At 51.9% G+C, this 17,707-nt stretch overlaps 1 protein-coding gene across 9 annotated transcripts in view; it reads left to right on the top strand.

Annotated features, from left to right (window-relative positions):
- The window catches only part of TPCN1 (two pore segment channel 1), a 58,800-nt gene that overhangs the window by 15,662 nt on the left and 25,431 nt on the right, over positions 1-17,707 (top strand). For 8 of the 9 annotated variants that reach the window (XM_057305783.1, XM_044389873.3, XM_026514925.4 and 5 more), the window contains one exon: positions 13,456-13,571. The exons of the other annotated variant lie outside the window; for it this stretch is intronic. In XM_057305783.1, coding sequence (XP_057161766.1) covers positions 13,456-13,571 — 116 coding nt within the window. The remainder of the gene's footprint in view (positions 1-13,455; positions 13,572-17,707) is intronic. 9 annotated transcript variants of the gene reach the window in all.

Genomic DNA, 17,707 nt, shown 5'->3' with positions numbered 1-17,707 from the left:
ATGTGTTCACTCACTTGACCACCATCCCGGGCGCACTACAGGGATTGTGTAATTCAAGCAGCTCTGTCTCTCGCCCACTCATCAGGTTGGCTTCTTGGTTTCCATTGTATTTTTCTTTATCCGTGATGCCTCTTTTGGGCTGCCTGCCCCACTTGACAGGAAGGGAAACTGAGGAAAAAGGAAGAGGAGGACGAGGGCAGTGCCTGACCACCGACTGCACAGGCTCTCGGACCCCACTTGGCTCCTGTGGGTGCAGCAGGAGCTAGACAAGCGCAGGTCTCTTGTCAAGTGGCATGCCTCAGCCCTCCAGCTCTCTGCAGGATGTCGGCTTCCGACCACTGTCACTTCCCCAAGAGGCCCAGGCCTCTGGCTACCTCACTCCTCATTGCTGCTCTTCCAAGCATAACTGCCAGCAGCCACAGAAGGTCCAGATGCTGGGGCGTGGCCAGTGTTTGTGAAAGCTGGGTCCAGCCAGCCCGGCAGGTGCTCCCAAGCAGGGGCTGGTGCAGACCTTCGAGCTGTGCTGACGCATCAGCTGACGCAACAGGGGCATCGTGGAGGGTGAGTCTCATAGCCAGACTCGTCCTCTGAATGCTGCTTGTCTGCTGACCTCTTGTAGGGGCTCCAGAAGTGCCGCATGTGGTGAAAGATGCCTCTTCTCCCCGCACACTCTTCCATAGCTCCCTTCCTCGGCCCCGTGTGGTTCACAATTAGCATTTCTGATGCTTCCAAGTGAACGCGGGACAGATGTTCGCACAGGTGCTGCACTCCTCATTGGGTAAACAGAGTGGGGCTTGCAGCCTCTGTGTGTGTGTGTGTGTGTGAGAGAGAGAGAGAGAGAGAGAGAGAGAGAAGCAATGAAGGGAGGGCTTTTGTGGGTACGCAGACCTAACAAATGTCTTTTAAAGGCACCCGAAGCACTTTGCACATGGTAGGTGCTCAGCAAACAGTGATGGGTGATCGGTACCAGTGAAAGCCCTTTGTTTCCAGAAACCCAGTGACACAGGAGCAGGAAGCAGCATTCCAATTCGAGTCTTGGAATTGACGGATGAAGGAAGGAGAAATCCCATCCTTCCCGCAGGCATCCGGCAACCGCTTGCTCCCTCTCCGCCCTAGCAGAAGTGGGGGGTGATGCTGGGGCTCGCAGTAGTGGCCAGCGCAAGGTGGTAAGGAGGCTCAGGCAGTGGAGGTGAGCTTTGGGGGCTCCCAGCGAGGCACCTGCCCTACACAGGTGCGCTCACGGTGTTGCCCTGGGAGAGCGAACTTGCAGTTTTGCCTCGAGGCATTTGTAGGTGTGGTTGCTAGGGTCACCAAGACCGGCCACCTCCTCACGTGTTTCCGATCGGCACACCTGGTCAGGTTACTTCCCTTTGGAACCCACTGGCTCCAGCCCGTCTCCCTCAGCGGGTCCTGCTCCTCCTGCCTGGTCTCTGCCTGGGTCAGCTTCAGGATCACCTAACCCTCTCAAATTTCCCAAACATGCCCTGCTTTTTGCTTCTTTGAGCTTTATGCATGACCGTCCCTGTTTCTGGAATGTTCCCCTCACCCCATCCCATCCCCCTTGTGAACTGTCTTCGTCCTTCATCCTTCAGCATTGGCCCAGACATCACGCCTAAATCCCCCCGCCTCTGCCCATGAGCCCCCGTGGAGGGCAGTTCTCGTACTCTTTTCTAGGTTGTTGTAACTAAGAAGTGACTTTAGTGCACCAGAATCACATTCCTTCTCTTGCCTCCTGATGGTGAGCCCCATGAGGACAAAGTACACGGTTTGACTTTTTCAAATCTGACACCTGGCACAATGGCTACTATACAGTAGGTGCTAAATAAATGTCTTTAAATTAAACCATATTTATATCAGGAAGGCCAGCCTTTTAAAATTCCACCCTCCCTTGTTCTCCACCAGATGACTGCATGATTTATGAAGCCTGGAGAGTGGCTGTCAAGGTTATGTTTGCAACGTCAGGGTGCGAGTGCCCTGAGTAGCCAGCTAGGGGTGAGCACCTGGGGCAGTAATCACTACCCTTAATTACTAAGAGGCACTCATGTCCCCAGTCCCTCCCAAGAACCTCTGTTTACAGCTACTGCTCTCAACCTTCTAGCCATTTCCCTGCCAGTTCAAGGCCCTTCTGTGGCTGACCTCCTGTATCCAGAGACTCTCTCTGGATTTGGCCACGTCGGTCTTTGTGAGCTGGCCAGAAGCGAAGTTGAGTGGCACAGGGCATTATCCTGGCTACTTCCAAACCAAGGCTCCTCCTTCTAGAACAGTGCTTGACCCATAGTACTGGCCTAGTTGAGCCTTTTGTTTTTCCTTTCCTCCTCTTGGCCTGAGCCTTTGGCAGGACTGGTTTTGGGCATGAGGCCAGTGATTCAGCTACGTTGGCTCAGTGCCAGTCCTCGCCTTTCTGGAGGTCAGTATATCTGCCCGGGGCTCTGTCTGTGTTTGCAGTCTTTCCTAGGGTGCACTGATAACGTGGGTCTACCTCCCACACCATCTCGCAACCAGTCATCTGAAAGAGAAGGCCTGAGCAGGAGGAAGTGTGCACTCTGCTTTCTTGCGGCAGGGTGTCTCTTGCCCGATTTTTATCTGGGGGCCTTTGAAGAGCCAGCCAGCAGCAGAAGCAGTGCCCGGAAAACTCATCAGTGTCACTCTGGTTTATTTTCCTCTGCTCTTTGAGTTTTTTCCCATGGAGTGGGGCTCTCAGCGACAACTGGTGAACGGTTGGGTGATGGCTCATTGTCATTCGGGTGGGCACTGGTTTCCGGAGGGTTCCGGGTGCTTTGTCTGTGCTGCCCGGAGCACAGCTGGCCCCAGTCCCAGTTAATGGGTGGAGAAACTGAGGCTCTAGGGATTCCGACAGGCGAACCGGGGGAGGGGAGGGGCCCAGTAGGGAGCAAGGTTTGAAGAGAATGTGCAGGGCCTGTGTGTGTGTTTGAGAATGGGCGAGGTCGTGCACATATAAGAGGAGCAGAAGGAAAAGGAGCAGAGATGGAATGAGATCTCGGCATACACCTGCCCAGCAGCCGTCACAGTCTGGTGTTCCTCGCCATCCCGGAGCTCATAGGCCTTTTATCCACAGCAGCCTCTGGTCCTAGGCCTCAGAGGAAGGTCTCGGTGGCTTCCCCAGCCCACGCAGACCCTGCCCTTGCTGGGCGGGGGTTGGATCACAGAAGCCCTCTGCCCGTTCTTTCCCTCTTTCCCCGGTGCAGCTTTATGGCGGCATATGGAAACTGTTTCTATTTACCCAGCCCCGCCAGGATGCTGCTGCACGCTGTGCTCCAGCGAACGGAAACCTTGGATTCCCCGCAGGGTCATTTCAGAGGCTGCATGCAAAGCAGCCAGCTGTTTTGCAGGGAGCGTCTGGGCCCTGTTACATCAGCACGGAGGAAGCGTTACCATCTGTGCAAACAGGTCATCCTGGTTTGGCGGCCTGTCCTCTGAATGGGGAACTTTCCTACTTGGAGTCAGTTTTTTGTTACTGTTGTTTCGTATTCTAATGCCTGCCTGGGCTTTTTCTTTCAGCCAGTGATTTTATGTTCATCTCCCGGGGCTGGTTGCCAGGATTCAGGGAGGGTAGTTAAGGAGTGGGTGTTGCATGAATCTTTAGTGGCTGAGGTCTTCGTCTGAAGAGGCAAGAGGCCCAGCCTCGTTTTCACAGGAGCATTCTCTGCCCAGGGCAGCAGAGGTGCAGAACAAAATGTTTCTCTTCGGGAACTTTCCCCGGAGGCACAGAATGGGATCTTACTGGTTGCCAAGAATGTTCCTGGTCAGCTTCCTCCGGCCCTTTTAAAACCTCTTTTAAAACCTCCTGCGAGCAAGAGCCACTGGAGAAGCTGGCTTGCTGGGAGGGCCTGGAAGCCTGCTCCTCCCACCCTCCTGCACCTGCTGTGTCTTTTTCCCTTTGTCCCTCCCACTCCCAGTCAGTCCGGCCGCCTCCCAGGAACCTGGACATGCGGAGGCCAGGGCTGCCAGCCATTGTCTTTCTGGAGGAGGTGGTGGAGGGCCAGGTCCCCGACGGCCCCGTGGTGAGGTCATCCCGTCTCCACCAGCTGGGCCCTTGCGGTATGCCTTGACCTTGCCTTTCCAGCTCACCTGGAAGAGCCCACCCTACTCCGGGTGAGGACGGTGCCAAAGTCTGAGGTCGCATGTGTTAATTCTCATGAGGTCGGTTGGGCCCGACCTGGGGTGCTGTGGTGAGAGCCCCCCTGACTGCTTGTTATCCAGGACTCTCCTGTGCAAGGAGCACCCATGGGAGCACCAGCCATTCACCTGGAGGCCTGGGGGCCGGTATTTCTCCCAGGAAGTGCAGATTCAACCAGGGTGGGCAGGCGTAGGCGGGCAGGGCAGGTGGCTGCTTGCAGCCCCCAGGGTCTGAGGCTCCCCAGGCAGACGATCCGGAGGAGACCCAGTGGGCAGGATGTGTGAGCCGTAACCAGGATGTGGGGACATGTTATCCCCTGGCACTTCATGCCCAGTAGTGACCAGTCAGGGGAACTAGGAGTCCCTGTGCCGCCTCTCACATCCTGCTTTGAGGGAGTCTTTCCTAAGGAAGCCCACAGGGATCTGTTCCCCAACAGGCAGGGCCTTGTGCCCCCAGGCTCCCCACCATCTGAACCACAGGCCCACCGTCTGTGCTTGGGCTCAGCTGCCCCCTCGACCCTCTGGCCCCTGACCTGCCCCCCGCACCCCTGCCTTCCCTCCTTTATGGGCTGTAATTGTCCTGCCCCTCTTGGGAGCTGCTGAGCCTTTGAACATGCCTTATACTGCAGCAATGAAGCACTTGGGATTTGGAGCATTTCCATCACCTCCGTGGCTACTTTTCCAGCCTAGGAAGTGGGAAGCAGTGTTCGGGGGCAGGGAATTAGGACCCACGTGGTGCCCCAGCCCCCCCATTTGCGGTGCACTGAAAGTGCTTCTGGGCTTGGCTGCAGGGCTGCCCCCTCTGCGTGAGGCCTGCCTATAAAAGGAACAGGGCAAGCCAGGGGCTCCCTGCCTTCCATTTGCGCCCTTTGTATAATCCCTAAATGTGCCGCCCAGCTGCTGGAGCCAGGTGTGAGGGAGCTCTGTGAAATCTCCCATGGCTTTCCTGAAAAGCCTTGCAGCCTGTCCACCGCACCCCCCCCCCCACGGCCTTTCAGCTCTCCCCGCATATAAGAGCCATAAACAAGCTGTGGGGCTTTGCCTTTGGGGACCTAGTGAGCAAGCCAAGTTCTGTGTTCTGAGCAAGCATCAGGTTGAATGGTTAGAACAAAGTCCGCCCTGGAGGGGAGACTCCTCCATTCTTTCTTCTTGGCTCTGCCAGTCATATTTTTCCTTTTCTTTTTAAGGTTTTGCCCTGAATTACTCTTACACGAAATAGTGCCTCTCCAGCAAATCCTTAAAAGAATGATCTTTAGAAAAACGCTGAGATCAAGTCACTGCCCCTCAACGCCCTCTGGCACTCGCACTGTAGTCCTGAGGGAGCCTTCCTGCCAAGCTCTGTGCATACTTCCTGGGCCCTGCCCCCCCCCGGTCACCGGCCAGGGAGTGTGATTCTGGAATCTTTGGGGAGGAGCTTCATTTCGCTTCAATGCAGATGTTTGTGTCCATCCTGTCCAGCACTGTTCTGGGCCCTGGGGACTCCACAACAAGACAAAAGTCCCTGGCCTCACAGAGCTGACATTCCAGGCAGGGAAACAGGCACTGAACAGGCCAAGAAGTAAATAAATGCCTTTCCAGGTGGTGATACAACCCCAGGGGGAAGCGCAGAGCCGCATAAGGAGGACAGGGCGTGCCAGTGACTTCCAAAGATGTGAGAAACCCGGGGAGGGCAGAGGGAACAGGAAGTGCAGAGGCCCCTAGGCAGAACCTTCCAGGCCTGTCGCAGGACAATAAGGAGGCCAGAGCGTGGGTGGGGCAAGATGTCTCAGTCTCATAGGCCATTTTAAATCCGGGAAGGACCGTTCTCGAGAGCTGGAGGCTGCAGTCTATTTGGAGCAGAGGAGTGAAATCATCTGGCTTAGGTTTTTAAAGGATTATTGTTACACTGAACTACAAAGTTTACTTAAAACACACACACACATACAACAAAGGACTTCTCTGACTGGCCTAGAGACTAGATAGAGGCAGGGCAGGGGGCAGGGAGCCCAGCTGGCAGAAGGGGTTGTGCTTCCCTGGTGGAGAGGTGGCTTGGGCCATGCACAGGGCTGGAGCGGATAAGCTGTGGGATCTCACGGGCCGGGTGCAACCGGTATCTGGGCGTCAGTCAGCGTAATGAATGAAGGGCATATGAGGGGCTAAGCCTCCTGACTTCCAAGGAACCTTCCTGCTCTGGGTTTCCTATGGGTGTAGCTGCTTGCTCAGAGCTTTAGGTCAAGGAAAATGTTTTCCCACCACCCCACCAAGACCTTCTGCCTGTCTGTCATTCACTCGCCGCCCTCACTAGGCGTCCCAAGTGCTCCAGCCACTGGGAATGGCAGTCTGTGTGAGGCCCGGTCGCTTCTCTTTGATGGCTCTCACAGCTAGTGAGGGGTGAGTGGTCAGTGGCTCTGGAGGGCGAGCCAGGAGGCGGGAGTGCTAGACTGGGCTCTCCTGCCCACTCCCCAGCCCCCAGTCTCCCACCTCTGAAAGGTGGGCATTGAGTTAAGTGGTCTTTACCATCCATTCCAGATCTGACAGTCATTGTTTCTAAGATGAGCAGCAGAAAGTACCCCCAAATCTATGCAGTGCTCTCAAACTCACAAACACAAGGAGAAAGAATCACCAGGAAAAGGAAATGCAGCAGCCCGGCCAATGACTATGGCAGTGTCCAAATGCGGACTCTGATTCCCAGCCCATAATACACCATTCACGCCCCCGCTCCCCACCTGCCCGAGCACATGGGGTGACCCTCCACTGCATTTAGCATGGTGCTTCCGAACACAGACCTGGTTCGCTTTCTAAACATGTGAGACCCGGGGCAAGTTCACACATCGCTCTGGGCAGCCGTTGCCTCATCCGTAAAATGGGGACAATCATGGTCCATTGGGAGGATGAAGTTCTTATGTATATGGAGTGCGTAGGAGGGTGCCCAGCACAGGGGACCGGCGCTGTAGGTGCAAGAGTCTGTTATTTGGGCAGAAGCTGAGTTGCTGAGCTCAAGGCTATGTAGATCTGTGGGGCTGCGGTTACTCAGGGGAGCTGGAAGGATGAGTGTGCTAAGAGACGCCCTTACCCTATCTGTGCAGCCAGGCGGTATTGGAAGCCTGTCGATAACTGGCAGGGTCTAGGTGGCTGCCCCCCCCCCCATGGGAAGCTCCTGAATTTGAGTTGTTTTTAAGGCCATCTGCCCTTACCTGCCTGTCCCCTCGGAGTCTCTATGTACCGGGAAATATACAGATGCTGGGAATTGCAAGGGCAGCTGGTCCAACTCCCCGCTCGCTGGGTGAACCTCCTTTCTGTTGAAATATCCCCATGGATGGCTGTGGAACCTCTTCTTGAGGCCCCGTGGTGATGGGACCCTTGCTGCAGGGCCGGGGCTCTCCAGGTACCTCCGGTTCCCCCCAGGGCACCTGGGCACCTCCCTCCGCCCCTGGGGATGCCCACCAAATACATGAGTGCACAAACAATTCAATAGTTGGTTTAAAATAATTTTATGAAGAATTATTTCCAACTTATAGATCATGTTTAGAATAAAATAACAACCATGTACCCAGCTATATATAATAGGGCCTAGCATTTACTAACTTACTTTAGCAAAGCAAATATGACAGCTAAAGCCCCCTCTCCCCAGGGCATCGTTGGTCAGCTCTGCTTGGTGGCAAGGCCCTCCCTGTGACATCCCCTCTGGGGTCCTCGTTCTGCCCTTTGCAGCCCTGTTACACGTCTGCTCTTGCACACCAGCCAGCCCTGTGTGATCCGTGGCTGTGGAGCACGTGTTTTATCTCTGCAGTGCTCCCTGTCACGTGGGGGCCCCCGCGTCCTCAGTGCTCCATAGTAACCAGCTGCCCTCTGGAGCCCAGCCTGTAAGCGCCAGGCTGACGAGCCACCCGTCTGTTAGAGCTTGGGAAGGAACGCGATTCTAAAGACCCTTGCTTGCCCGGATGCGTATCAGCTCCTTGCAGGGCAAAGAGGTCTGAATTTTTCCTGATGGCAAGCCATTATGAGATTTTAAGCAGCAGAGCACGGTCTGATTGCTGCTTTGCTGACCTCATCCTCCAACAAGATGCCTGGGGTCAGGTGGCCTGGAAAGCCTGGGGCAGTGGAGCCAGTCCGATGGCTAGTGCTGTCTTGTAGGTGAAAGGCAGGAGGCCAGCGAGGGTGGGGAGTGGAAATGGGTTTGGGAGAGGAGCCCTGCCAGAGCCGGTGACTCACTGGCCAGGATGGTGGAGAGAAAGGCAGTGTCAAAGCTTTCCATCAAAGGCTGGAAGCCTGCTCCTTCTCCCCGTCCCAGTGGTCCCTGTGGATTTCAGAAATGGGAGGGAGCTGTTGTTTGTGGCTTTGAGGAGAAGATGCCAGAGGGCACCTGCAAAGCCGCTGGTGTGGGTGTGAGTGAGGTGCGCGGGTAGCAAGGAGTGACTCGCGCTGGAGGATACTATAGCCGCCCCCCACCCCACCCCACCCCACCCCCGGTCACAGTGGTGTGTGGTCGAAGTGGGGAAGGCTAGAGGGGAGGAACTAGGAGGGCTGAGGGAGCTCCTGGGTGGGAGGAAGAAGCTGGATCCATCTGCTGAGAGCCCCAAGAGGGAGGAAGGGCTGAGGAGGTTCGCACGGAGGGCCTCTGAGGCAGGGGCTCACACAGATGCCAGCATCCAGCACCGGCTGGGAGAGTGGCACTAATGTCCGCTGCCATCTGTGTCGGCTCATCGCCGCCCACCCCACACCGGCCCCGTTATTTCTTTCACCTAGGACTGCTGTGGCGCGGGCGCAGGCTCCTGCTGCGGCGTGTGAAGGTCGCGGAGGACGAGCGCAGGCACGAGAGGTCACAGCACCGTCTAGCTGCCTGCCGGCGGCTTCTCCTACTGGGGAGGCCCATTCCGGCTCCTGCTTCCCTGGTCCACACCAGCACATCCAGGAAGGAGGTTTGACCTTCTCCTGTCTGCGCCTAGGGCTTCATTCTTCCAGAAATGGACACTGGGAGTGGAGTTGGGGAGTGTCGGCCTCGGGCAGCGAAGGACCAGAATGGTCAAGGGCGAGCTGCAGCCAGATGTGCCTCCTCCTGCTTGTAACGTCGTTGAGGGACGGGACTGCAGCTCTGTGTTTCAGCCTTTTGGCACTACCCTGACACCCTTTCTAGGCTTCCGTTTCTTGAGAGGCACGTAGCCTGCTGATGAGGAACTAACCACCCAGTTCGGTGTCCCAGCCCTGCTTCCCGCTCGCTGCTTGGCCTCAGGAATGTGCCTGGCCTTTCTGCAGCTTAGTTTCCTCAAGTCTGAAGGGGAATAATAGTACCTCCTTCATAGGCTTGTCGGGAGCATTGCACAGGTCAGTTGGTAGAAAGCACTTAGATACGTGTCAGTTATCTATCGCTATACAGCAGAGCATCCTAAAACACAGTGCTGAAGATACTGCCTTGAGATATTTTGAGCAAGAACCTGCAGTTTGGGTAGGGCCCAATGGAGGGGCTTATCTCTGTGCCACACGGCGTCAGTTTGGACACTTGTCTGGGGCTAGAGGATCTGGTTTTGAGATGGCTCATTCAGCTGACTGGCAAGTTGCAGGCTGTTGGCTGGGCACTCAGCTGGGCTGTGGACAGGGGGCCTTGCTTCTTCTCCATGGGCCTGTCCACCACACAACATGGTGGCTAGGGTCCAGGAGCAAGGGTCCCAGTAGAAAAAGGTGGGGCCTTATGACCTAGCCTCAGAAGTCATTAGCATTATGTCCTCCATCCTGCGTTGGTCAAGACAGGCACAAAGTCTCACCTGGTTTCAAGAGGGAGACACAGGCTCCACCTGTTTGTGGGGAAGTGGCAAGGTTCTAGACGAGCACGTAGGATGAAAGATCATGCTGTGGCTAGATTTGGAAAATACAATCTGCCACAGCATAGGTTTTGGCATGCAGGAAGCCTCAACAAATGTTTGTTACCACTGGTTTAAAACCATTGTCAGCTGTCCTTCTTCCCAGACTCCTGTCTCTTAGAGGGTGGTCGTAGAGCATAGTGGTTAAATCCATCTGTTCTGGAGCCAGGCTGCCCCTTAGAGCTGGGTGACCGTGGCTGAGTTGCTTAACCTCCTCGTGCAGTAGCATTTATGATAGTACATACCACTTGGGGTTGTGAGGATTACGTCAGCATGGAGCACAGAACACAGAGCCTGCAAGGAGTGTTAACTCCTGACTTATGTGCTTCATTGGTGCAGCCCCTTCCAGAAGGATCTTCCTAGTTACACATCCTAGCAATGGAGATGAAGCTCAGCGTGGAGTAGGTCTGTGAACTGGAAGTCTCTGCATTTCCAGAAGCCTGAGGTTGGGAAGGGAGAGAGGGAAGTGCACTGTTAAAAGGATAAGGTTCTTATCCTATGCGTGAAGTGACACAGTATCACTTGAAAATAGGCTGTGGTAAATTAAAAATGTGTACCGTAAACCCTGAAGCAACCTCTAAATAAGAAAAGAAAGCATTGTAGCTAAGCCAACAAAGGAGATAAAATGGAATCATAATAAATATTCAGTGATCCAAAAGAAGGCAGAAAAAGGGAACAAAGAACAGATGGCACAACTATAAAAAAAATAGCAAGACGATATATTTAAACCTAACCCTATCAATAATTACATTAAATGTGAGTGATCTAAATAGTCCAATTAAAAGGAGGAGATTATCAGATCGGGGAGGGAAGCAGGATCAAACTATATGCTGCCTCCAAGAAACACAGTTTAAATAAAAAGACACTAAGAGATTAAAAGTAAAGGAATGGAAAAAGCCACACTAATCACTAATCAACAGAAATAATCAAACGCTGGAGTAAATATGTTAATAATAGATAAAGACTGGTGTATATTTTGAGAATGCATGTATGTGTATAGATAAGAACTCTCAAAATTCACAAATAAGAAAATAACCCAAAAAAAGAAACAAGTAAAAGATTTGAAGAGGCTTTAACTAAAACATTACAAATGGCAAATAGGCGCATGAAAAGACGCTCGAGATTATTAGTCCTAATGCATGTTAAAAGCATTAGAACAGTCAAGATTAAGAAGACTGAGCATGCCAGGTGTGGGTGAGGGTGTGGAGGAACGGGGGCTCCCCTGCAGTGCAAGTCATTTGGAAAACAGTCTGGCAGTTTTGTTTTGTTTTTTAAGATTTTATTTATTTATTCGACAGAGAGACAGCTAGCGAGAGAGGGAACACAAGCAGGGGAAGTGGGAGAGGAAGAAGCAGACTCCCAGCGGAGGAGCCTGATGTGGGGCTCGATCCCATAACACCGGGATCACGCCCTGAGCCGAAGGCAGATGCTTAACCGCTGTGCCACCCAGGCGCCCCTTAACTGCTGTGCCACCCAGGCGCCCCTGGCAGTTTCTTAAAAAAGTTAAATGTATGATCTAGCTATTTCACCCCCTAGGTATTAACCCTAAAGAATTGAGAGTGTGTGTCCATACATGTTCATAGCAGTTTCATTTGAAACAGCCCCAAACTGGAAGCAGCCTGTCCGCCAACAGGTGAGCGGATGAACTGTGGTACGTCCGTACAGTGGAATACTACTCAGCCAAGACACCGGAATGAGCTACCGATAACACCATTCAGCATGGATGAGTTTCAAAGTATTGACGCTGAGGGAGAGAAGAAGCCAAACCAAAAAAGCATACATACCCGGTGATTCCATCTGTGTAACATTCTGAGATGCAGATTCAGCTAACAGTGACAGTGCAGATCAGTGATTGCCTGGGTGTCGATGGGCAGGGGCGGGGCTTGAAGGGGTGTTGGATGTGGGATCTTGATTGTAGTGATGGTTTCATAAGTGTGTGCATATATCGGAACATAGCAAATTGTGCGCTTTACTGTGTCTCAAACATACCTACATAAAATTGTTTTTAGAAGTGGGTGAAGAAGAGCTTTGCAGGACCCGACTGCCCTTGGCTGGCAGTTCAAGTGTAGAAGGACCAGGTATGACCCTGCAGCCTTAGGACCCCTGCCACTTTCCTCCCCTTTCCTGTCTGGTGGTGAGCTTTACACATTTGCTTCCTACCACCTCTGCGTATCTCCTTATCCAAACATACTTCATTATTTTTCTGTAGGTGAATCAGTTTGAGTGTGAATTGTGGGCAACCAGATTCTCATCCTAGATGATGATAAAAGTTTCCAATAAATTAATTTGTTGAAAGTCATTTCTTGGTGCCTTTGCTTACCATGTATCAGTAGACACACTTGAGGGTTGGGACAAACTCAATTCAGACAGGCTTAAGTATAAGAGGATCTTTATAGGCTCAGATTTTGGAAATGCCAGGAGGTGGATATCAGGTACATCTCAATGCTGGGGTGGAACTAATGTTACCTCTGTGATTCTTTTGTTCTCTGTTGGCTTTCTTCTCAGGCAGGCTTCCCTCACGTGGTGGGGAGGCAGCTACCCGCAGCAGCAGGGGAAGAGCCCCTCCTTCCCGAGCGGTCCAGGAAAAGGTCCAAATTCAGTCCTCATTGGCTGGGCTTGGGACAGCATCCCTGCCTGGGCCAATGACTGTCTGGGGAAACGAGGTGCTTTTATGGCACCTGCCCCGGAGCCAAGGGTGGAGCCGGCCAGAGACAAAGAATGGGTGGAGAGTAGGGAGAGGATGTTCTCCGAAGGCAGATGGGGTCAGTGTTATTGGAAGTAGAGGCATGGGTGTCAGCAGGGAAAAAATACAGATGACCCTGCACCAGGGAACAAATCCAATTATTTTTGTTTTCACCAAGTAGAATATTAACATGCTTCCAAAAGTCAAAAGTGTAAAAAAAAGGGGCGCCTGGGTGACTCGTTGGTTAAGCGTCCGACTCTTGATTTCGGCTCAGGTCATGATCTCAGGGTCATGGGATCGGGCCCTGCGTCAGCAGGCTCCACGCTCAGTACAAAGTCTGCTTGAGATTCTCTCTCTTCCCCTCCCTCTCCCCTTCCTCCTGCTCACTCTCTCTCTCTCTCTCTCTAAAATAAATAAATCTTTTAAAAAAGTGTTCAAAAAGATCACTCCCTTTGAGTGAGACTTCTGTGCTGCTCCCCACACCCCTTGGAGGTAAATTTATCCTTCTTATTTCTTTTCGTAAAGATAGATATCCGCACGTTTTCCTGTTTCCTTTTTTTTTTTTTTACACAAAAGTAGTACATTATATGTATTCTTTTACACTTGCTTTTTCATTTAACAAGAGAATGAAAAGCATTTTTAATTAGCCACACTAATCCTTGCTATTATTCCATGGACGGAGCATTGACTTGTAGATAATGGGATATATGTGTGAGGATACAAGCCTTTTCTACTGGTGAATGGTCTCTTTATCCTCTTGAGCTGGGGTTGTAAGTGAATCCCTCTCCTCTTCCTATGCAGATGGAGGCAGCTATGCCGTCCACGACTCCCGGACCCCCAGTCTAGGCTCAGGGGGTGAGAGTCCCACCGGACACAACTGGGAGATCAATTATCAAGAGGCAGCAATCTACCTCCAGGTGAGTATCTCTGATCAGAATCTGTTTCTGGTGCGGGTTGACCGAGTCGCATAGCCAGGGCTCTGTTCATCCCAGAAATTCATTTCTGGCTCCAGTTCTTGTCCCTACTCCGTGTGTGAGCTTCTCATCTATAAGATGGGGAGAGCCAATGTGATCATGCCCAGATAGGGAGGGTGATGTGCCTGGGCTTTCTTGTGACCCCCAGTACGTGGCCCTGCCTGCCCCCGAGTCTCCCTGAGTCTATCCACTTGGCCTTCCCTGCCCTGGTCCCCCTTCTCAGGGGCACACTGGCAGCCAGTTCTCCGGGGGCGGGGGGGGGGGGGCTTCTTTAAATACGTAACACTATAGCAGTGCTTTGTAAGCCCGCTATGGGAACTTAGAGACCTTTCTTCCTTTCCTATTAACTTGCTGTTGCTTTCGTGTTTGCTGTTTCTTGCTTGGTACTTGGTTGTTTTGGGGGTTTTTTTCTCTTTAAAATAAATACTTTATAGAAGTGATACATGCTTGTTGTGGTAAGTTTAGGCACAAAGGGGCTGTGGAAAAAAACATTCACCTAAGTCACTGTCAACATTATTGAAGAATAATACATAGGTTTTATGTGTTTTGTAAAGTAATCGTAAGGTCATGTGGTATCTACAGTTGTATAGCCTTTTTTTCCATAGTGTGCAACAGAAGCTTTTTTCTTAATGTTATTATAACTCTTATAAACGAATTTTAATGACTTTATAATTATATCTGGTAAATGTATCCTAATTTACTTAAACTATCCTGGTAAGTCTTTATATTTTCCCTTTTTATGCTTTCCTTATTATATATTATGCATTTCCCTATTATAAATTATAATCCAAGGACCATCTATGCAAAGAGCTATTTCTCTCTCTTTCTCTAATATCCAGGATTATGTCATTAGGAAAGCTTCTAGGAAGTGGAATTACCAGATGGAAGGAATCAACATTGTTAGGGCCCTTGGCGTACAGTTATCGAGTGTTCTCCAAAGGGGATATTGCCTCTTAACTGCCCGTCTCACTGCCTATGGCATTGCCATTGTAATCTCGCCATTCTTGTCACTGTAAGATTTCTGTTTCTCGTGCGCACAGAGTAAGAGTCTAGGTGAGGAAATGGAATCTTTCTGAAATTCATTTAAATAATAATTTTCCCTAATCTTTTCTCTTTGAAGCAGCTCTTACGTTGCAAGTATGTGTTTTGTTACTTCTTTTGAAAGATTTCGTTACGTTTGGATATTTGTTTGGTAGTCGTTCAGTCGTCTTTAGGCTTCTCATGTTTTATGCAGTGTCACATGAGTCGTACCCCTCAGCAGGTGCGTTCCGATCCAGGTTAAGGCAATAGAAATGTTTCAGGGGGGGCGCCTGGGTGGCACAGCGGTTAAGCGTCTGCCTTCGGCTCAGAGCGTGATCCCGGCGTTCTGGGATCGAGCCCCACATCAGGCTCCTGCACTGTGAGCCTGCTTCTTCCTCTCCCACTCCCCCTGCTTGTGTTCCCTCTCTCGCTGGCTGTCTCTATCTCTGTGGAATAAATAAATAAAAAATCTTAAAAAAAAAAAAAAAAGAAAGAAATGTTTCAGGGACATTTTGGCGAGCTCAGGCATGCCGGTTGATGATCTGGCAGGGTCCCCCAGGGTCACCCCGTGCACTGTCACCTTCTCCAAGCTTGACTAGATGCTGGAGAAGAGCACGGGATGGATCAAAACACAGAGTTAGGATGGCCTGGGGGACTTAAGAAGTCTGGTAATCCCTTCTCTTCTTAAGCGGCTGAGAACATTAGTAATAAAAATATCTATTTTTAAGTGGGCCCCATTCTAACAACCGCGCCCCCTCCCAAGGTGGTTTGATCATCTCCCATTTATAGAAGCAACTGACACTCAGGGGAGCTAAAGGAATCCAAGGCCACCCAGTTAGTAAGTCACAGAGCGTGGATTTAAACCATGTCTTGCTCACCTCCCAGGGATGCTTTTTCTACTGTACGTTGTTGCTTCATTTTTATACCTGACCACATGTATCCATTTGAAGATGGGCCATGTGGTTGTGGAAGAAGGGACTACAGGACTGCAGGTGTAGTGCGATGATTTTTGTATAACATTTATGCATGTATACACACTCACACACCTATTTAGGCTCACACACGTATATAGCAACATATACCTGTATGTGCCCGTGCACATGCGCACAGACCCCACTCACATCTGGAAGGTTACTCATCTAAATAGTAAAGGTGATTATCTTTGGCTGACAGAATTTTTACTGCCTTATAATCCTGTGTGTTGTTTGAAGGATCTTACCAGCAATGCATCATTGGAAATATAATAAAAATAAAAGCAGAACCCAGATGCCTGGGAACAGTGGTTGTGGCTGTTTCTGAGGGGTGGGGGCTGTAGCTGGTGTCAGATGGTTGTTTTCCTGCTCTGCGGCTGAGCAGCTGGTTGGTGTGCTTGGGTCATTGGCCCCTTGCCACTTGGAGGGTACTTGGTGCCTGTGGTTTCCTCTCTTCCCCAGTTTTACCTGTTGACTCGCTTATCCTCCAGAGCCATGTGCTCTGCTCTGCTCTGCAGTCGCAGTGCCTCCAAGACAATACTGGTTTCTTGGGTGGAATTTCTGTCCCAGGGAGCAGAGAGCGAAGCCAGAAGTCATACACAACTGGCCTGTCGTCTTATTTCTCCTAATCTAGTTTATGATCAACAGCGAGGAAACTAGGCCAGTGTTCTCCTTGGTTTTTGGATCAGAATTCAGTGCCATGAGTAATATTTCCCTCTGTCCTTGGTGCTGGAGACCTTGTCTTTTGTCTCCCCTGGCAATTCCTCGTCTGAGAGGTAAAACCTGAGCCCCCTTGTCCGTGGTCTCTGCTAGCCAGACCTTCAGGCCTGGCTATTTACTGGAAGACATTACCCGAGAATTGCATTTTCTAGTAATCTAAGCCAGAAGCTTCCCAGTCTCCCCCTGCGTGTCCCCCCAGCCACGGCGGTGCTGGTAGAAACCACAACTCTGCACAGATCACAGGGCTGCGAGCGAAGCTTGCCCAGCGTGCCCGCTGTTTGACTGCCGGGATGTTTGTTCTCTTTGTCTGGCCTGCCCCTGTTGAGTCTGTGGTTTGTCTTTATTTTTTGGTAATGAGGGTAGCGATGTGTTGGCTTCAGGGAAGTGATTCGCTCAAAACTACCCTGCAAACCACAGCCGAGGTCAGAGCTCCCCGCCCCACAGCTACTGGGCCGTTCCTGGGCTGATCTTTGGCAGGAGTGGGTCATCGTACCAAACATCCATTAAACACCTACTGTGTGTCCCAGGCACCATGCTGGGTGAGACTTGACAACATCCCGTGCCAGGCCAGAGTGCTTTCCACAGCGCAGTGCGCCCCTCTGGGCCAGTGCCCTCCTTCCTGCTGGCCTGCAGCTTCGGCAGGAATCACTGTGGAGTGTGTGAGTCTCACCTCCCTGGAATAAGGGTTGTGAGGATGGGGAGGGTGGCCTTCATTCCAGAAGAGCCGAATAGATGGAATAGTTGAAGGTCTGACCTCATTCCAGGACAGCTGGAGTGCTTCCAGAGGGCTCTGGGTCGGGGGACCTGGGTGTCCATTCTGGCTCCGCTACTTTCTCCTCCAGGAAATGAAGCCAGTGGGAAACGTCTATGCTGAGCATTCGTGCTGGAAGTGAATGAGCTAGGTGCTCTCAACTCAGCATGACGTTTGGGGCCGGATAACTCTTTGTGGTGGAGGCGTCTCCCGTGCATTTTAGGCTGTTGAGTGGCACCCCTGGGATTTGCACACTAGTTGCCAGGAGCACCCCCAGGGGTGATGAGCGGACGTCTCCCGGCCAGGTTGGGGTGGGGGAGGTGTGGCAGCATCGCTCCCAGTTCGGAAGCACTAAAGCAAGGTGAGGCATGCAGAGCCTTACCAAGTAAGTTTCCACTGCACGTTGGCTGCTGGATGGGGTGCAGATGTGACGGAGCGGGTGAGGTGGGGTGACCCTCATCCCTGGCCCACCAATTCCAGGGAGGCAGTGAAGACACCTCCCCTTCCCCCAACCATGACCAGAAGGCTGACCCTAATGGGGGGGTGGCCCTGGAATGTCATCTGCTTATAGTCACAAGTAGACCGCTCCGGGGCTCCGTCACTTAGTCTCTGCATCA

The sequence above is a fragment of the Ursus arctos genome, unplaced genomic scaffold (genome assembly GCF_023065955.2).
Source record: "Ursus arctos isolate Adak ecotype North America unplaced genomic scaffold, UrsArc2.0 scaffold_34, whole genome shotgun sequence".
NCBI lineage: Eukaryota > Metazoa > Chordata > Mammalia > Carnivora > Ursidae > Ursus > Ursus arctos.
The sequence above is the reverse complement of the archived record's forward strand: the minus strand, read 5'-3'. Positions and strand labels throughout refer to the sequence as shown.